The sequence below is a fragment of the Arvicanthis niloticus genome, chromosome 6, assembly GCF_011762505.2.
Source record: "Arvicanthis niloticus isolate mArvNil1 chromosome 6, mArvNil1.pat.X, whole genome shotgun sequence".
NCBI classification, from domain to species: Eukaryota; Metazoa; Chordata; class Mammalia; order Rodentia; family Muridae; genus Arvicanthis; species Arvicanthis niloticus.
Window position 1 is genome coordinate 7,143,775 of NC_047663.1, and position 20,946 is coordinate 7,164,720.

Consider the following 20,946-nt stretch of genomic DNA (forward strand, 5'->3'; position numbering starts at 1 on the left):
ATCTCCTTACCCATTGCCTGGCTGCGAAGCCACCTCCCTACAAGTGACTTTTGCTAAAAACCAGAGCAATCCTGTCCCCCCCGCACCCTCCCCACGTTAGCTCTCCTCTGAACTCCAAGTGGACACCATACACATCTACATATACAAATTAAAAATTTAATGAGATAAAATTTAAAAAGAGAAATACTCGGGTCTGGGGACTAAGAATGCACAACAAATCCGAGATGGAGACTGAGAGGTGGGTGAACAGGTAAGGCCTTCGAGGGTCTTCTATATTGCCTGTTCCCTCTAGCCCAGATTGGTCCTTGTCTCAGGGTCACCTCCCCACCCCGAGCACCACTCTGGCTCCTCCCTCCCCAAGCTGCTCTGGTGTCACGGGCTGTCCGGGGAGGCTGCTTCTAGGCCCCGCCTAGGTCACGGGTCACGGCTGTGCGTGGCAGAAGGTACCCCGCGCCTCTCACGGTGACCTCGGGTTTGTGGTGTCCCTGCCTCGTGCGTGACTCCGCCCCCCGCTCCTCCCCTCCTCCCCGCGCGTTTTGTCTTCTCTCCGGCGGCGTAGCAGCCGCGCGCACACCTGAGTCTTCGGGTCCTCCCCGCTTGTTCCCAGCCCGGTGCGGTGCGTCTAGGGAGCCCATGGAACCGGCTCGCAGTGCGCCTCCCGGGGACGGCGCTGCTGAGGCGCTACTGAGAGAGCTGGAGCGTCAGGTGCAGGATGTGGTGCGGGCGAGCTCGTGGTGGGAGCGCCACGGTGTGGACTGCGCCATCCTCGCTCTCAGCCTGCTCGCCTTGCCGGCCGGTGAGACGGAGGCACGGGATGCGGTTGGGGGTGGCGCGCGGCTGAAGGTGGTGCAGGTTGGAAGGGAACCTCAGGACTTCAGGATCCTGGATCCCACCTCACTCTCCAAAGTCTAGCTGGGGGTGTCCACCTCATGCCCCGCTGGGGGTGGGAGAAAGTCCGATGCTTGAAAGTGGTGGAGGAAAAAGTTGCACAAGGAGTCGTGGATGGGTGGGGAAGAAGGGAAGAGCATGTTCTAAGGGCGACACCGGAGAGATGGGCAGAGTAGGACTGAGGAAGCATTCTCCACCTCTAGTGGTCTAATGGCTCTGTGACATCCAGTCCCCACTTCTGCTCTGGCTGGGGCTCAGGAGGGTGACCTGGCAGAATGAGGATAGAAGAATATCCTTGGAAAGCCCAATGGGGATTTGTGTGTGTGTGTTCCAAATCCTACAGAGAAAGTCAAACCACCCCTTTCAGGCCTTAGAGGAACCTGCCACAGGCTGAAGGCTGGCCCTCTTTGGGCCGGGGTTTGGGAAAGTGTGTGTATGTGGGTCTGGGCCCATATTTCAAAAGATGGCCAAAGATCCTGATCCCTGGTCCCTCCTCTTTGCAGGGTTCCTGTGCCTACGCTTCCATAATATCCTGGCCTTTGCCACTGGCATCACAATCTTGGGTGTGTGCCATTACACACTCACGGTCAAGGGCAGCCACCTTGCTACTCACAGTGCCCTCACAGAGTCCAAACGCTGGAGCAAGATCTTGATGATTTTCTTTTTGGAGGTGAGCCTGGCCGGATGGGGCAGTTGCTTGGCAACTCTGTGTGTCCATTCAAATGGGCAGGGAGCTGCCACAGTGGGTAGGTAGATCCACGTGTGCGGTGTGCAATACTCTGTGTGTGTGTGTGTGTGTGTGTGTGTGTGTGTGTGTGCCTGTGTATTCACCCAAGGCATTGAGAGGAAGTTGGTGTTAGTGAGTAGTCCTGCGTCCTGCATAGCCGACGTCTGCCTATGACAATGAACGTGGTTTATCTTGTGATAATTGTCACTGGCTGAGCAGCAGAAACATTTCTGGCCTCCGGGGGCATTCCTTGTCCTCTGACTCCTTTAGTCTTCGTCTTACCTCTCTGTAGCACTAGGCCAAAGGTGTACGCTGTTTCTTCTTCCTTTCAGGATGCCACCTGCAACTGGTCAGTCTTGCTCTGGGGCTGTGTTGCCTCACAGAAGCCTCCGGGTTCTGCAATCAGGGCTTATTGTCTGAAGGGCAGATGGTGAGGCAGAATCGGGGTGTATGTCAGGTTGCTGGGGACGGTGTCACAGCACCACACCACACACACACACACACACACACACACACACACACACACACACACACGCAGCTCTGCAGCCTGCCCCTCTTACACCTGCTGATGGCTGAGCCGTCGTGAGAAGCTCCTTGTTCCTGTAACCCCCCGGGAAGGACTCGGCTCTCTTCCTCTACCGATCCTTGCTAGGCCTTCTCACTAGTGGGCCTACCAGGAAGGCAAAGGCCTTCTTCAGGCCTCCCCAGATCCTGTACCAAACTTGCTCACCTAGCCAGCCGGGCCCTTAGGAGTACATGGGGAAGCTACCTGTAGGGACAGGCCTTTCTGGAAAGGTCTTTCTATGGGGACCAACCAACCAACCAACCCAATTGCTATCTTTTTATAAATTTATTTGTTTTGTTATATGTTGTGTGTGGGGGTGTCCATGAGCCATGGCGCACCAGGGAAGGTCAGGTGACAACATGTAACAGTTCTCTGTTTTTTTTATTTTATGTATACGAGTACATTTTAGCTGTCTTCAGACACACCAGAAGAGGGCATCAGATCCCATTACAGATGGTTGTGAGCCACCATGTGGTTGCTGGGAATTGAACTCAGGACCTCTGGCAGAGCAGTCAGTGCTCAACGGCTGAGCCATCTCTCCAGCCCAGTTCTCTGTTTTCTCTCGACGCTATTTGGGTTCTGGGATTCCCAGGCATGAATGCTGGCAATGGGACCTGGTCTTCTGTAAGAGCAGCCATTACTCTCAGCTGTTGGGTCACCTCTTCTGCTCCCTGAATCATAAAGAATCAACTTTATGCACAACACACACACACACACACACACACACACACACACACACAGACACACACACACACACAAAGACCTCAGGCGGCAGGAACAGACTCTCAGGTGGGGCAGAGGTGGGGGTGTGGCCCAGGACTACATGCTCTGGGACATACAGGCTGATCTCAGGACAAGATTTCCAGGATGTGCCTCAAACCCACTCTTCCTCCATGCCTGCTTCCCTTGGTCCCATGGCTCCCTGGCCTCACCTATCAGGAACACAGTGACCCTCAAGGAAAACAGATTGGGGCTGGCTTACAGTTCAGAGGTTCCGTCCAGTGTTGTCATGGCAGGAAGCATGGGGGAGTGCAGGCAGACATGGTGCTGGAGACGTAGCTGAGAGTTCTATATCTGGATAGGCAGGCAGCAGGAAGAGAGAGAGAGGGAGGCAGGGCCTGGCTTGAGCTTCTGAAACCTCAAAGCCTGCTCCCAGAGATACACTCTTCCATCAAATACACACCTACTTAATAGTGCTACTCCCTACGAACCTATGGTGCCAATTTCATTCAGACCACCATAGACACACATATAGACACACAAGAACCCCACATATACACATACCACATACACACACAATACACATATACACACAGATATACACACACATACACACACAATACACATATATACACAGATACACACACACATATGAACCTCCATACACACATATACACATACCACATACATACACAATACACACACGCACGCACACACACACACACACACACACACACACACACACACACACATATATATATATATATATATGACACCCACACATACACACACCTTTTGTTAGACCACACCGATTGTGTGGTGGAAACATTCTTCTTACCCAGCATTCCCTGTCCTCCCTTTTCCTCTCATGACTTCTTCCCAGCTGAGGTTTCTGAAGGGCCAAGGACATGAGGGACCCACAGACTCCTGATTCCTATGGTCAGTTTTAAGATACTTCCCTTTCCAGGAAGCTCTGGGTCAGCCCAGACTAATAGGCACAGGTTGGATCCTGGGGTCAGGGTCTGCAAGCTGCCAGGAGAGGCAGGAGTGATGGATACCCCTGTATCATCTATACGGACAGCATCCTAATGCTGGGACTTGGAGTACAGGCTGAGTTCTGCTTGGGTTTGCTAAGGTGGTGCCGAGCGCTAGGAGCCTGTGGCAGCTAGGGACTAACAGACTATCAGCCTAGGACTACAAGGGCCATACTGTGCGGAGGTTACTCTAAAACGTTCTTCCCAGGTTTCTGGATAACTGGTGCCTGATCGAGTCTGAGGGCTTCTGACTTGGCCTGGGGCGGGGGAGGGGACAGAGGCGCTGCCTTACCTGCTGAGTGGAGGCAAGGAACTGAGACACTGCTGTTGAAATGTTCCTTGATTGCTTGTACTTCTTCAGAACCCCAGTGCAGTGACCTGTGGAACCCAGACGGCCTTTGGGCTGAGTTTTGTTTGTTGCACACAGCTCTGTCCTGTGTGAGTTCCTGTCCTATGGCCTCGTGTTTGCTTCTTTTCTCCACCCAAGTTCTTAGCAGCTCTTCTGTTAGTATTTGTCTACCATGACCTTGCATTCCACTTGGGGACAAGGTCTAGGGGAAAGTTAGCCAATGGTGTGTGTGTGAGTGTGTGTATGCACCCACGGTAGGTGGGGCGGGGGGGAGTCCTGAAGACCTATGCTGTTCTGTGGCTTGCAAGGAAAGGCCTGGATTCTCCTCCCATGCCTTGACACTGTTGGCTGTGCTGCTGGGCTTTGGTGAGCTGTGGGCGGAACTAGTTTTGCCAATCACGTTCTCTGAGTAACCTAGTCAGGGAAGCATCTTCATTTTCCAACCTTAGGGCATACTCCTCTATACTGGTTCCCACAGACTTTGGAGTGTGGCTCAGCCCTGCCTAGCTGGTGTGTGGGGGCATATTATCTTTGTAGCCTTGTGTCTTGATTGAAGTCCCAGGCCCAGTGGTTGCCCTGACCTTAAGCAAGGTGGTTAATTCTATATCTGGGGTTAGTTTCTTCATGGAATCTACATGGATGATAAGGCCGCCTCCTTGTTAACCCTTCGAGGGCACTGAATGAGACTGTGCAGACTTACCAGGTCTCCTGTGAGCCAGTGTGGCCTTGTGATTGATTCTTCCTGGGGTGACACACCACCAGCTGCAGGGGCAGCGTGGGGCAGCTTCCCAGTGTTTTGTGCTTGTTACCTGAGAGGCGGCAGAGCCTGGCAGGGCAGGGCAGGGCAGGGCAGGTGTTTGTATTGGGTTACCTGGCACAAAGGACAGGCTCTCGTGGCCCGGGAACCTCAGAGGGTGCATGGGACCCTTCCCGGATCCTTGGCTGTCACTTCTAATCCTGCTGTCTTCCCCTTCATCCTTCCCTTGTCACCGAGGTCACCATCTCGTAGAACATCTGGTCTTAGGCCTGCATTCCTTAGAGGGTTCCACAGGGTCTGCAGCTCCAGGCATAAACTGAGTGCCTCTGGCTTTCTTTGGTAATCTAGTGTTTGATAGTATTATTTTAGGGCCTACTGAGTCTGAGCTGGGATGGGACCAGGCTCTCTCTCCAGTGGCTCTGGAGAGCTGGAACAGTTAGGATAGATTAGGGCTACCACTCCAGGCTGTATTCAAAACCATGTACCCCTACCCACACCAATGAGGTTTCTCTGAAGACCCCTCTCTGGCCTACCTGAAGAATTTCCCCTGCCTTACCCAGCAAGCATTCTCCACCTTGGTTATACCACCAGGGTGCTAGGCATAGCCTTAGAGTTGGCCAGGGAAGGATGCCATGCCAAGATGATCACCAAAAGGCTCAGGGCAAGGTAGAATAAGCAGGCCATCGTGGTTTAAGTCCTGGATTTGAGAAGGATTAAACCCTGAAAAGCCTTTAATGTCACAGCCAAGGATGCTCCCCGGAGTGGGCGGGAACCGGAAGTGCCAGTCAGCAAGCCGGAGTGGGCGGGAACCGGAAGTGCCAGTCAGCAAGCCCTTCATTATGTCTGCTCTTTAAATCCTCCTTGTAAACTCAACTTTGTGTGCGGGGTCGAGTCACGGGCGGAGCCCACGAGGACTCCTGCACTAGGAATCGCTGAGGGAGGGGTGTCACACAGGGGAATGCTTGTTGCCATCCACAGGTCCCCTGTGGTACAAACTGCAAAGAACCCCAAGCCGAGTCACGGTCTTTTTTCTCGACCTGAGTGTTGTTCAGTGCAGCCCCGTCATGGCGGTACCCTCGGGCATGTCTCTCACCGTCTTCCTGCTTGCTCCCATCCAGGACTCTGGTTTGAATAAGATCAGCCATGATGGATATTTTTTTTTCCTTTTTTGGTGCGGGGGGTTGGGGATTAGATAAAGGGTCTTGTACCTTGGGCCCTTAACTATTCATTCTCTCCCTCTCTCTCTTTCTCTCCTTTTACATTTTTATTTAGAAGACCAGTGCAGATATCCAGTACAAAATACACTGAGGTATACGGACTTTCACGTCTTATAGTTACAGATTCACAGGACATCTCAGTGTAAGACAGAGAAGTCTAGTGGACTGGATCAGTCATTCTTGTTTAATCCCAATAATTATATTTATGTGTCATTTGGGAGTGAGACCAAGGAAGCTGATGTTGGTGCTTGTGTGTGCTTGTCTCTGTGCCTTATTATCATGTGTGTAGACTCTCACGGTGCACTGTCCCTACAATGGGTAACACGAGTAGGCTGTGAGGATGAGTGTTTGCCATCCAAGCATAAGGATTGGAGATTGGATCTCAGGAACTCCGTAAAAGATGAGGGGATTTGGCAGCCCACTGGTAAGTCCGGCTGCAGAAAGGGAGACGGCAAAGTCCCCAGAGCAAGCTAGCTTTCAAGAGTAGCTCTACTGGCAAGCTCTGGGTTGGTCCGAGAGACCCTGCCTCAAAGGATGAGGTGGGAGAGTGAGGATGTTTTCTGACATCATCAACTTCAGGGCTTCCACAGGCACACTTAACCATGTGTCCATTTATCCACATGCATGCACACACATGCAACACACACACACACACACACATGAAAAATGGGTGGGAGCTGGGGGGAAGTAACCTGGTCTTTAGTATTAGTGGTGTGGAGGCTGAGAAACCCTGGAGGAACCTTAGAAGAGTAGCTGGTGAGATTATAGAAGCTACGAGACTCTCACAGGGGCCCAGGTGAAGGAGGCCAAGAAGGCCCATGTGCCAGCCTGAGGAACTGGTTCTTTGTCTTGTAGCCAAATAGACTTAGTTTTGAAAGCTAATCTATTTTGTGATTAGGCAATAGTTCGCCATGAGGCAGAGCTTAAAAGGCCCCGTGGTACGGCCAGGCCATGGTGGGGGTTGCACACCTTTAATCCCAGAACTTGGGAGACAAAGGCAGGCAGATCTCTGAGTTCAAAGCCAGCCTGGTTTACAGGACAGTCAGGGCTGCAAAGAAAAACCCTGTCTCAAGAAAACAAGACAAAACAAAACAAACTTAATGTCCAGGGGTAGCCAGGCATGGTGCCACACTCCTTTAACCCAGCACTGGGTATGAGGAGGCAGATGGATCTCTGCGAGTTTAAAGCCAGCCTGGTCTACAGAGTGAATTACAGACCAGACAGGGCCTCATGTGAAATCTTGCCTCAAAAATAGTTTGGGGGTAAGTTCTCTTTCCGACTCCTTAGTCTCTTCCAAGTTCTTTTCTAACTCTTCCCTCTTTCTTTCTTTCTTTCTTTCTTTCTTTCTTTCTTTCTTTCTTTTTTTCTTTCTTTCCTTCTTTCTTTTTAATTTTCTTCTGTTACACACACAGGATCTGAGGCTGTAGCTCAGCTGCAGGGTACTTGTGTAACATGCACAAACCCCCAAATTTGACCTTCAGCGCTGCATAAAACCAGGCCTGGTGGTATATTCCTGTAATCCCAGCACTTGACTTGAAGAGGATGAGGAATTCAAGGTCATCCTGAGTTGTACAGGGAGTTTGAGACCAGTCTGGACTAGCTCTGGATCCTGTCTATTAAAAAAAATACATGACAGGATTAAAAAGCATAAACCAAGTGTTGTTGGCACACACCTTTAATCCCAGCACCCAGGAGTTCGAGGCCAGCCTGGTCTACAGAGGACATCCAGGACATCCAGGGCTACACAGAGAAACCCGGTCTTAAAATATCAAAACGAAACCAAAAACAAGTATAAAATTACATCATAACCTAAATTAAGTTGAAACTAGGTCACTCTGCTAGTTTGATTTGTGGTAAATGAAGTTGGAGGCTGTTGGCAGAGAGACCAGGAGGGAGATAGGAGGGATTGCAGGGCCAGACTAGGGTGAAGGGAGGGGGTGTGCAGGAGGATGCTGGCCAGGCACCATCTAGTGAAAGACGGGAGAAAGATCAAGGGCAGAACCTGGGTCTCCAGGTGGAAGCAGAGGCCATAGCAGGGCCACTCCTGAAATGGGCCAGCAGTGGACACAACAGTAGGGGCCGGATTAGAAAGAAGGGTGTAGAGCTGGGTGGCAGTGGCACACACCTTTAATTCCAGCACTCAGGGAGGCAGGCGGTTCTCTGAATTTGAGGCCTGGTCAACAGAGTGAGTTCTACGAGAGCCAGGGCTACACAGTGAAATCCTGTCTTGAAATACCAAAATGTAGAAAGAAAAGCAGAGAGATGGGTGGTGAGCATTGTCTCTCACTGGGCAGGGAGACCTCAGGCTACAAATGCCCAGCTCTCTCCTTCCCCTAAGAGCCCTCTGGCTGGTTCCAGGGACCAGGTAGTCCCTTCCTGGCTCTGAGTGGTCTGGTCTGAGCAGTAAGTTTGTCCGGCAAAACAATCAGATAACTGAGCTTCAAATAAGCCACCTTTATATATATAAAGTAAATACACCCTGATGGGTTTTCATGTGCTCTTCAGGGGAAAAGCAAGTACCCGAGTGTGCTTGCTCGGGGTGCTAGGTGTGGACAGAGGTGTGCTTTAGCTGCTGGATACGGGAGGGATAATGGCAAGCCCCGCCCCCCCAGAGAATGCTTGGAGTTTCTGGCAGCAGTGGGGTTCTGTACCTTTCAAATCTCCCCCTGGTATTCCTGTGGGCCTAGCATGAAGTCCCCAACACCCTTGGCTGCTAGAGGATGCTTAAGAGAACAAACAAGTATGTGAGAAGACACATGAGTGAGAGTTTTGAGGCCCCCCGAGCATGAATGAGTGAGAGTTTTGAGCCCCCCCCCCCCCCAGCATGAATGAAGTATTATGAAGGGAAACCCATCCTGTTCGTACTGCTCTCAACCTGTCTTGGGTGTTCAGGGTGAGAGTGCTGTAGACATAGGGAGCTGTTGAATCTTCTAGAAGGCACCCATCACAGAGGCTGGTGAGTGGTATTATGAAGCCACACTAACCTGGGGTTTCTGGAACTTCCTCTGGGTCTGGATGAGAAAAACCTCTTGGGTAGGACTTATAAATAGTCCTTTACAGCTGGGTGTGGTGGCATGTATCTGTAAGCCCAGCACTCAGGAGGCCAAGGTAGGAAGACCAAGAGTCCCAGGCCAGTCTGGGCTACATGTCCAGACCCTGTCTCAAACAGTAACAACAAAAAGAAGGCAGTTTACAGAAGGAAAGTAACCCATTTTACAAAGAACTCAGCAGCGCGTTGTAGCTTCCCGTTGTTGTTAGGTATACAGGAAATGGGCACACAAAACCTGCTACAGCTCACCTTTCCTCCAACTCACTCCTTCTTGTCAGGACAGAGCATCTAAATGATACTGAGGGACTGGTTGGGGTTAAGAGCCCATGGACAGTTCAGATACCAGCACCCATATCGGGCAGCTTACAACCATCTTGTAACTCCAGCTCCAGGGAATATGATGCTCAATTCTGGCCTCGGTGAACACTTGGGCGTACGTGCATACTCACATGCTGACACGCACATATACACAAAAGAGAGGTACCCAGATAGGCTCAGATCAGTTCTTATTCATAGCACAAGGCAAAATCCCTCATTGACTCTGCAAGTGGGTATCAGGTCACAAGTCACACCTTGGGGCCCGGGCTTGTGCCTGGGACCTTGCTGAGAAGCTTTCAGGTACCCGACGGTAACTATCTCTAAATACACAGTCCCGGTCAGGCACCAGGCTGGTTTTGCAATTGACTCTGCCTTAGGTTTTATTGCTGTGACTCTTATAAAGGACAACATTTCATTGCAGCTGGCTTAGTCTCAGAGGTTCAGTCCATTATCATCATGGTGGGAAGCCTGGCAGCTTGTAGGCAGACATGGTGCTGGTGGAGCAGCTCAAAGTTTTACATCTTGACCCGCAGGCAGCAAGGAAGAGACTGTGTACAAGCTACACCCGGTGTAGCTTGAGCTGAGTAAGACTCACAGCCCGCCTACACAGTGACACACTTCCTCTGACAAGGCCACACCCACTCCAACAAGGCCACACCTCCTACTAATGCCAAGTCCCTATGGGCCAAGCATTCAAATACATGAATGCCTATTCAAACCATCTCACTCTCCAAGCATAGTTACTATTGGTCTGCAGGGAGAGAGGGAGCTGGTGTCGCAGGGATGGCTCAAAAAATAAAAACATTCACTCCTCAATCCTAGGGACCCGAGTTTGATCCCTGGAACCTGCGTAAAAGTGGAAGAAGAGAACTGACTCCACAAAGTTGTCAAGTTGTCCCTCTGACCTCCACATGTGCATCATGACATTTATGTACACACACACATACACACACACACACTAAATTAATAGAACAAAAGGAATTCACTTTTTCCTTTACATGGGACAGCCCTGGGTATGAAACACACACTGGTGAGCCAGTGGGCAAGGCAGGCCTGAGGGCACATCCCTGCCCTCAACCTACCTCACAGTAGCTGGTATTGAGCAGCTTCTTCTCCTGGAAACAGGAAGCCATCTATCTTCACTAAAGTCAGCAAAACATTCTGGCCTGGATAAAACACTTGAAGCCTTACATCTGCATGTTCATCTGCATATATTTGCATAAGAAACAACCTGGCACCCCTTTTGTATTCAGAAGGATTGCTCTCCTTGGAGTCAGAGCTGGAGAATGAGCTGAGCTTTGGTGAGTGGCGTTGGAGAATCCCATTGTGAATCTATTCGGAAAAGAGTCACTCTAGGGAGGTATTGGCTCAGTGCTTATCAGTGCCTCAGTGTCCCTCCGGCCTGCATTGTGGGCTCTATAGGACATGACCTCCATGCACCCTCCAACCACCCTCAAGTCCTGGAAACCTTTCCTTGCTGCTCTGAGCCCAGGCTGCCAAGGAGAGTGACAGAGGCACAGCTGTTTCTCAGGTCTACACACAAAGTTGTCTCTGATTCCAGCTTTACCTGCGTTGACAGCCTCTGAGTTTTGAGAAGTTGCCTGGCTGGTGGCAATCCAGGGATCCAACCTCCTCGTCCCTAAATGTTCTGCAGAGCCACACGGAATACATGGCAAGTGTGTGGCCAATCTCTGGTCACGATGCTTGAGAGATGATGGACAAGGTGGATTCTCTGTGGATGCCGAGGAGGAGGGCTCGGAGGGACTGGGTTCTGCTTCATTCGGTTGTGTCCATGGGACCCAGTGCCATTTGTCTCTGCCTCTAGGTGTGCACAGCCTTTCCTGCAGAATTCGCTAAGTTCAACCACGTCAACATGCACCACGGTTACACCAACGTGCTGGGTCTGGGAGACTCGAGCACATGGAAGATGCCGATCCTCAACCGCTACGTCTACATGTTCCTTGGGCCACTTTTGGTCCCCGTCCTAACGCCACTGGTAGCTCTTGGTGAGTACTGGATTTGAGTGTCCTGAAAAGACCTGCCTTGCCAACCTCTCTCTCCTTCCTACCTGGCTTTGTGGATCCTGCTTGTGAACACAGTAGGGAGCCATAAGTTGAGATTGTCAAAGGCAGCCAAGCGGGGTAGAAAGAACCCGCACTTGCTCCAGGGCAGTTCTTCACTTACTGGCTGGTGACTGGGGGTAGGGAGTTTGACCTGCCTGCCTCAGGTGCTTCACTTTGTTCAAGGAGAATGTGAAAACACAGGGAGACCACAGATGTGAGAGTATATGAAGGACTGGAGAGACAGACGGCTTGGAGGTTAAGAGGTCCTTCTTCCTGCTACCCCAGAGGCTCAGACCCCAAGTCCTAGCACCCATCCTGGGATGCTCACAATCCTCTGTAACTTCCAGCTTCAGCGAGAATCAGCCAATCCCTCAGGCTTCCACGGGCACCAGCATGTATACACACACACTTTTGCACGCACTCATACATGCACATCACACACACCATGTTTATTACATAAAATCTTAAAGAGAGAGTGTAGGGGGACCACTCTGTAGATGTCCCATACAAACCACACTGCAGGCTATGGTTGCTGTTATCAGGAGACAATGCCCAGGGGTAGGAGAACAGGGCAACGGAGCAGACCTTTAACCTTGGCCAGGGTGCTTGGTATTCCTTACCCACTCAAAAGGCAGACAGCATTCTCATGTTATCTGGGTTCACTGCGCACACCCAGAGCACCCCTCCCTCTACCTTAACACCCCTGGTTAGCAGGGAGTCGGCTCATGATGGTTCCCCCTTATGTTACCTCTTGCCTTTCTCACAGAGCATCTGAGGAAGGAGGAGCTAAGGACGGCACTGCGGGCTTTGGGCTTCATTTGCTTGGGCCTTTACTCTCAGTACTGGCTGTTCATGAATGTATCCGGCTTCAAGAACCCCAGTTCAGCACTGGTCTGCATGCTGCTCGCCAGATCCCTGCTGGCCCACCCCTATCTCCATGTCAATATCTTCCAGGTAAGCCCCGGGGCCTGGATTCAGCCAGTGAAGAGGAACATTTATTTGCAGGGTTTTAAAGGCAGGCCAGACCCAACATTTAGGGAGAGAGAGTCACCAAAGGAGGCTTCCCCCAATTCCTGCCCCTCCCCTGTCACTGTGGGTCATCCCAGGAAGTTTGGGTTTCGATGAGGCCTTTGCCTGGTCTTGGCAAGACCCTCCCTGCTTCTTCTTCAGTCTGAACCCTATGCATCATTCAAGGTCAAGTTTGTGCCTCCTGTTTGATTCAAATAGTGTGTTCAGGCACCTTCTCCACTAGGCGCCGCCCTGGGTCTAGAGTGGAGGTGAGCAAGTACTTCACCTGCCTGGAGACACGCGGGTGGGACACGATAAGATGAAGACAGTAGCTACAGCTGTGTTGTGTGCTGGGCGTAGAGATCTAACAGGAGTCTTTATCCATAGGGCACTAGGAAGATCTCCCTAGAGATGCCAGAGTTGAATGCTGAACTTCTAGCTGTTCTCAGAGGCCCTCCATCTCCTGCCCTGGCCTTAATCTGCCTCATGCCATCGGCTGGGCCCTCGATTTGCTCTACTTGAGCACAGGTAGAAGCAAACCACCGGTGTGAGGCATATTAGGATCACAAGAGCAAGCAGTGAGAGTCACGGACATATGAATACCCAGGCTCTGAAAAACTGCACAGGCAAAACCCTTCACTGTTCAGATAGAGGCCCAGATGTGGGAAAGACTCAGCTCATGGCAGACTGGGTTAGCACAGGAGCTGGGCTCCAGACTTTCACACCTGTAGGGTCCCTAGGGCCCCTGTATGCTTGGCAAAGATAACCTAGGGTTGCCTGAGGCCCCGCAGGGTGTGACCCATGTGTCTATCACAGCACATTGGATTGCCGATGTTCTCCCCGGAAAAGAAGCCCAGGCGGATTCACATGATGACCCTGGGTGTTCTGAACCTGCCACGGCAGCCGGTGCTGGACTGGGCATTTGGCCACTCCCTCATCAGCTGCCATGTGGAGCACCACCTCTTCCCTTGGCTCTCTGACCACATGTGTTTGAAGGTAGGCAAAGGCTGGGTGGCGAGGTGGAAGGGCCCATCTGAGGGCAGGCAGTAGATACCTCTGGGTACATCTGAACCCCAAGTCCCATCATTGGCCTCTTCGAAAGTCACCCAGGAAGGGCAGCCTAGAGTACAAGCAACAGCATGGGTTTTAGATCAGAGTCACCTGGGTTTCCTAGCAGCAGTGTGACTCTGGGCAAGTTCACTGAGCCTTAGTTTCCCTGTCTGTAAAATGGGAGGGGACAGGGTTCACCCTGATGGCTTTCTGTATGAAATTAAATTTGAAATGTTTGACCCAAAAAAGACGCTTGGCAGAGAGGCGGGTGTTCATCCCTTGGGCTATGGAGGGTGGACATGCAGTCAAGAGTCTTGTGGGGGGATGAGGGTGAGAGGCCACTCCTGCCCTCTGGGGTATGGTAGGAAAATGTAGCATCTCATCCACACCTCAGCTCTTCGCTTTCCCAAGCAGGTAATGGCTAGGGTTGAACAAAGGAGACCTCGGGGTGGGCAGGCCTGTGACTCTGAGGGCTCTTCTGCGACTCTCTCGCAGGTGAAGCCCTTGGTATCGAAGTTTCTCCATGACAAGCAGCTGCCCTATAATGAAGACTCGTACCTGGCTCGGTTCCAGCTGTTCCTAGATCGCTATGAGGAGTTCATGGTGCATGTCCCGCCCATCACTGAGCTGGTGGGAGTGCAATGAAGGCTGGGCTCCCTCCCTAGCCCAGTCCTGGCCCTCCTGTACTGCTGGCCCTTGGGGAAGGGGGACTGGTAAACCTGGGACTGTCTTGGGATTTGAGTTAAGGGAGACTATTGGGAGAAGAAATGAAAGCAATCCAGAGGTTGTGTCCTGATCCACCTAGGCCTCGGCTGACTCCATCTCAGGATCCTTCTTTCTGCTGCATCTGAGCCAGAGGGTAGGGCTGAGGGGACTGGTGACAGGTGAGGTGTGATCCTATGTCCAGGAGGAGGGGATACAGAGATAGAGCCAGCCTCCTTGGCTCAGACCTCCTTGGTGCCCTGGCTGCTGCTTCCTCCTGTACCTTCTGAGGTTCTAGTCCCTCGGGCCCTCACCCTAGGGTCAACAGGGTGAGGTCATTATTTTTAGCAGACTCTCCCACCCCCGGGCCCTGCTCTTCAACTGAAGGAGCCTGTACCACACTGGGCTCAGCTCCTGGACCCACAGACTCAGTGAGATAAAGGGAGTGTATTTCCAGGGAAGTGCTCCAAAGGGGAACAAACGCAGGCACAAAGTTGGAGAAGGCACTGCCAGCTTTGAGCATGACCTGGGCTAGCTCTGGATAACTCTGCTTTGTTCCATGTTCAGAAGACTCCAGCCTGGGTGACAGAATGATTGGGAGGCTGTTGAGGCTGGAGGAGGTGACCTGGAACTAGGCTAGGAGGGCAGAGAGGAATGAAAAGGGGGGTGAGGGGTGGGGTGGGGAAGTGAGATAGGAGAGTTGAAGACAAGGGCTAGGCTTGGCTGGGGCGGGGGTGGGGGGGGGAGGATTGCAAGCCGGGTGGGAATATAATGGAGGCACTGATGCCAAACCTAGGAGGAAGGCAAGCTGGGGGACAACACTGAGATCCTGCCAAATGGGGAACGGAGAGGCTGGACACTGCTTCAGCCAGACGGCAGAGCAGAGAGGTTCATGGAAGGGCCCAGTGGAGACTGAAGAAGGGACAGATGAGGTTAGACCTGCATGCACCAGGAGGCCAGGGCCATTGTTAGGTCATAGCCTAGCTTCTCACCTCCTCCCAGCTGACATATTCTTTGGCTGATTCGTGGCAGGCTGTGCTGAGCACTGTCTCCTACTGACTAGATGGTGGGAGCCCAAATCCTGACAGTGAAAAATGTCTCCTAAGTGACACAACTGTACTTGATTGAGAACATGCAGGCCGTTCTTCTAGTTAACTCACTGGATGGAAGGGTGTATTGCCCTGGTGACGGGAGGGTAAACCGGGATGGGCCAACCAGCCTGTTGGAACCCATCTCTCGGGGCAGATATTGCCTAGACAGATGCAGCTGCCACTGGACTGACAATCCTTCCCGTCTTCTCCCGGCCCTCCTCTAGCGGAGAGCACAGCTTCTCCCAGGGCTCTTCCCTTCAGCTATGGCTCTTGGGCAGCCTCTCCCTTGGGCTGCTTCTGGGCAGGGCCTGGCCTGGCAGAGCTTTTAGCTGCTGCTGGCCCCTAGGTGCTTCTCTGGCTTCTTATCTCTGCTCAGGACTCTTCACTCATCCCTGTTGAGTGTGAGCCATCTGTCCCCTGCTGGGATGCTGGGACACTGGCTCACAGCAGTTTTGGACGTGAGCCACCCCCTCCTTTGTTTAGGCTATTGCTGCTCATTTGAAATGCAGTAGCAGTTCAGAAGGGGCCTTAAGGTCTGAGTGTGCGAGTGATTCATCAACAGCAAGTTCTCCCTCTGAAAAATGCAGAAAAGGGTCCTGGCAGCATACTGTGAGCTAATGATTAAAACTATACAAATATACCACCAGTGACTCAATGTTATTGATCTAGGCCTGAATGAAGTTCATGCAGCGGCTGGAGGCCCTGGTATCAGACCTGACTATACACACATGGACATACCAGGAACAAGTCACTTAGGTTCTCTGAAAAGTGACTATCTGTTAGTCTAACGATGTGGGCTAGGAATACAGAAGTGAGGGGACCAGTGTGAGTGCCGAAGCACCTCCAGGGCTCTGCTGTCCGTGGTCTAACAGAGACCAGCAAAAGGGGACAGCAACACTGATGACAGTCACAGCTAACGTTTTCTTACCTCAAACACAGATTTATTTGGTTCTGTTTTTTGCTGTTGTTTTGTTTTTGAGATGGGGTCTCACTATATAGGCCTTAGCCTTGTCTGGAACTCAACTAGTGGGTGGCTGGCCTCGAACTCACAGAAATGCATTTGCTTCTACCTCAGTGGCTCTCAACTTTCCTAATGCTTCATACCTGTAATTTGCTATGGTTATGAATCCTAAGGTGGATATCTTCTATGCAGGACTCCTGTGAAACGGTCGTTTGACCCCCAAACGGTCATGACCCACAGGTTGAGAATCTCTGCTCTTCCTCTCCCTTCAAAGTGCTGGGAATAAAGGTATCCCACTAGGCCAGGCTAGATGCTTGTATCTGTCATCTAATTTTAATCTTTCTCATATTATAAATGGGGAGAAAAGAAGCTGACATGAAGCCTCTCAATACTGTGACTGTGATGTTAAGACTAGGGACTTGAACTGTGAAATTCAGACTAGGGATCTGAACTCTGTGGCTCCAGAAACCATGTTGGTGGCCCTCAGAGATGCTGCTTCTGAATGGGAAGCCCTATAGAGATTTTGGGTGTCTGAGCCTGAATTTCTATCTCCTTCTTCTACATTGACAGGATATCTGGTGGTTTTATCATTTTTTTTTTCCTGAGACATGGTTTCTCTGTATAGCTCTGGCTGTCCTGGAGCTCATTCTGTAGACCAGGCTGGCCTCAAACTTAGAGATCCACCTGCCTCTGCCTCCTGAGAGCTGGGACTAAAGCTGTGCACCACCACACCCAGCTAATATAAATTCTTCAGGGACTGATGTAGAGGCTCAGTTGACAAAGTGCTTGCTTAGCATGCAGAAGACCCTGGGGTCAGTCCCCATCACTGCTTACACCAGGACTGGTGGTACATGCCAGTAACTCCCAGCACCCAGGAGTTAGAGACAGGAAGGAAGATCAGGAGTTCAAGGTCATCCTCAGCTACATAGCAAGTCAAGGCTAGCCTGGGCTATCTGAGACCTTGTCTAAGAGAAAAAAAATATAGAGAAAGAAATTCCTTATGCTTAGCCATTGGATGGCTGGCATTGTGTGATGCTCTGGGCATGAGTGAATGAGACTGCCCCTGCATCCCACCACCATCATGAAGCCTGCAGTCCAGTGCAGGGGGTCAAATCTTATGAAAAGGGACAGGTAAATAGTAGTTGTGAACAATATCTCTGTCACAACTACTCAACTGTGCCCCCAAAGTGGGACTGCCATATGAACATGCCCCCAGGGCTCAGGGACCCCCCATCCCCCAGTGGAAGAGGGAGCAGGAAGCCTGTCAGGGCTAGAGGTCGGGGAAGAGCAGAGCAGAACATTGTCTTCCGGACATGACAGGACTCCTGTACTAATGAGCTCACAACAGCCATTGGCTGCTGATGTAAGATCAAGCCAGTGAAGATTACAGCATAGAGGGGCGTCTTAGCTATGGTTTCTACTGTTGTGAAGAGACACTATGACCACTCTTACAAAGGAAAACATTTAATTGGGGTTGGATTACAGTTCAGACATTTAGTCCACTACTGTCGGGGTGGGAAGCATAGTGGTATGCAGGCAGACATGGTGCTGGAGAGGAGCTGAGAGTCCTACAGGATCCTCAGGGAGTGGGAAGAGTGACACTGGGCCTGACTTAAGCATCTGAAACCTCAAAGCCCACCCCCAGTGACATGTGTCCTCCAACAAGGCCACACCTAATAGTGCCACGCCCCATGAGCCTATGGGAGCCATTTTCATTCAAATCGCCAAAAGGGGAGAAGAGTTTACAAATCCCTGTTGCTAACTGAGGTTCTACTGACAATTGATGTTTTCTGGGGAGGGTGAGTCAGTTTTCTTTAAGGGTTGGCCCCTGGTAAGTCCATCATCATGCTATGAGTATATGAGCAGCAGGAACTGGATTCAGTGGGTTATTAAAAAAACCAAAAACCATGAAGTTGCAGTTGTGGGGTGGATCTAGGAGGGACTGGGGGAGAAACAGGGCATGAATAGAATCAAATACATTATATGATTTTTTAAATGTATTAAAAAATGAACATGGTATTGTCCCAATAAAACTTTATTACTTATAAGCAAGTAATTTGCATGTCACAAAATTTTAACTATGTGATCATTTAAGATGGCTCAGAAGTTAAAAGCGCTTGCTGCACTTGCAGAGGATCAGAGGTCCATCCACTCGGGAGGCAGAGGCAGGTGGATCTCTGTGCGTTAGAGGCCAGCCTGGTCTACAGAGTGAGTTCCAGGACAGCCAAGGCTACAGAGAAACTCTGTCTTGAAAAACAAAACAAAATAAAAGAACAGTACATGTGTAAATCTGTTACTGCTGGAGAGATGGCTCAGTGGTTAAGAGTATGCACTGCTTTCTCCAAAAGTCTTGAGTTCAATTCCCAGCATGCCCGTGGCAGCTCACAACTGTCTGACGCCATCTTCTGGTGTGCAGATGTACATGCAGACAAAATATCCATCTACATAAGATACATAAGTAAGTAATTTATATATAGGTGGGCAGCATGCTGGGGCAGGCGTAAAACACAATGACATATTAGAGAATGATATTTACCTCTCAATAAGAAAGTGACGGAGCCACTGGATGGTGGCGCATGCCTTTGCTCCCAGCACTAGGGAGGCAGAGGCAGGCAGATCTCTTGAGTTCGAGGCCAGCCTGGTTTACAGAGTGAGTTCCAGAACAGCCAGGGCTACACAGAGAAACACTGTCTTGAAAAACAAAGAAACAAAACAAAACAAAAAAAGTGGGGAGTGATTAGTAGAGCAGAGGATTCTGGGATACTGACTGCGCTGGGGTTCTCAATCTGGGTGTGGGTCACATTACGATAACTTACTACCTCATAACCCATCAACTATGGTGGTTATGTGTGCACTTTTCTGTATGTTAAACTTCAACCAAAAATATCTTCTTCTTTTTTTTTTTTTTTTTTTTGTTCATCTTCTCTCTGTAGACCAGGCTGGCTTTGAACTCACAGATCTGCCCACCTCTGCCTCTCAAGTGCCACCTCGGCCTGGCTAAAAACATTCTTAAACTAGTATAAAAAAATATGAAATATAAAACAGGGGAAACATCTGGATTATTATACTCCTACACAAGGCTCCAATAGACCAGCCTAAAAGTCGAAATGGACCCAGTCACCATGAAGTTCACCAAGCTGACACCCAGCCGTTCCTCTCGCCCAAGAAATCCAGATTAGTCAGGCTAGTCAGGCCAGTTTCTGTTGGTATGACGACATTCCCACCGCCATTTATCTCTCACTGTTTGTGAGATCAGGTGTCACTCTGTAGCCCAGGCTAGCTTTGTAGCTGAATTATGGAATACAAAATTAAGCTAGGGCAGGAGGTGCAGTTAAAAGGTAGAGCAATTTTGTAAGCTCCTGGGTTCAATCTTCAACAAGAATAAACAAGAATCAGATGTTGTGGGGATAAGAGGTTAGTCTTCAAAGAATCTTGAGAAGGACCCTCGGAGAAGCATTGGGCTTGTCTGGTCAGAGGTGACAATGGATCTTGCCCTTATTTTAATTACATTTTTGGTGGTGTAACCGGTCTCGTGCACATTGAGCATTCTACCGTTCTTGTGCAGAAAATATTTGTGGGTCGGCAAGAGGGTAAAGTTGCTTGTCTCGAGGCCTTAAATGAGTCTGATACCCAGGAATTCACGTAGTGAACCAACTCCAATAAGCTGTCCTCTGACTACCACATACCATCAGAACGCAGTGGTATGTGTACTCCGGCCCCCATAATTTAATAAAATATATAAACGTAAAAAAACATTAAAAAATATTGCTTTTAGGTTTTTGCGTCAACTTTCTTTTAAAACATGTAATATGATTTACCTTGATTACTGAGCTTTTGGGTGCCCCCTAAGGTACGGTCTCACACTGATCCCTGAACTGTTGGATCCGGGTTGAAGGTCAGGCTTTGTCTCAGTGCCGGAGGGGACCCTCTTCGCGTGTTTCCTCCGCCATGACGGGAAGAAAGTGACTAGAAATAAGCCCTTGAGAGTTTAATACTTTTCCTGCTCTGACACGCACAGCAATTGTTTGAGGCCACATCAGCTCAACAACCAGACTTAAAAACTGAGGCTCCTAGACTGGGTACGCGAGAGACGTCCGAGCTCTGGCTTTCTGATTGGCTGATACAAAAATCACTCAGGCAGGAAGACACCCTATCAAAAGGCAACGGAGCATTACGTCATCAACGAGCGTCAAGCTTTACATAAAGTAAGCTCTTTTCTAATTGGCTCCCTTCTCCAAGAGCAACTGAGACAGCTTAGGGGATTCGCGTTTCTTCAAATCTAGACTTCCGGCATCTGGAGGGATGAGGAAGACGGGAGAAATTTGTTAAGCTTTTGAGGGTTGGCCTTCTAGGGGCGGGGCCTTAGTAAAATTGAGGCGTGGTTCTCTTTGGGGGCGTGGTTATTTCGGAAATAGCGAAGTCTCAAAGTTGAACTTTTTAAGCAAGA

The 20,946-nt window shown here is 50.5% G+C and overlaps 1 protein-coding gene and 2 long non-coding RNA genes across 7 annotated transcripts; 1 reads left to right on the forward strand and 2 right to left on the reverse strand.

Annotated features, from left to right (window-relative positions):
• Positions 1–142: 142 nt before the first annotated feature.
• Positions 143–5,912, reverse strand: LOC143442614 (uncharacterized). 4 transcript variants are annotated; one of them, XR_013110920.1, is made up of 4 exons: positions 5,597–5,910; positions 4,227–5,384; positions 3,163–3,254; positions 2,543–2,851 (listed from the first exon to the last, which is right to left on the reverse strand). It is a non-coding gene; the product is annotated as an uncharacterized LOC143442614 (long non-coding RNA). The 4 variants fall into 4 exon arrangements; XR_013110921.1 differs by having other exon boundaries at positions 4,227–4,312; positions 4,984–5,907; XR_013110922.1 differs by lacking the exon at positions 2,543–2,851 and adding an exon at positions 143–2,031 and having other exon boundaries at positions 4,227–5,912.
• On the forward strand, positions 412–16,178 carry Fads6 (fatty acid desaturase 6). Its single transcript, XM_034506133.3, has 6 exons — positions 412–796; positions 1,392–1,558; positions 11,450–11,630; positions 12,454–12,641; positions 13,512–13,691; positions 14,241–16,178. Exons 1-6 carry the CDS (start codon positions 634–636, stop codon positions 14,388–14,390), a joined length of 1,029 nt encoding a protein of 342 aa, XP_034362024.1. The 5' UTR covers positions 412–633; the 3' UTR covers positions 14,391–16,178.
• Positions 16,179–18,518: 2,340 nt separating this feature from the next.
• On the reverse strand, positions 18,519–20,946 carry LOC143442613 (uncharacterized). 2 transcript variants are annotated; one of them, XR_013110918.1, is made up of 3 exons: positions 20,318–20,624; positions 19,036–19,190; positions 18,519–18,940 (listed from the first exon to the last, which is right to left on the reverse strand). It is a non-coding gene; the product is annotated as an uncharacterized LOC143442613 (long non-coding RNA). The 2 variants fall into 2 exon arrangements; XR_013110917.1 differs by having other exon boundaries at positions 19,036–20,946.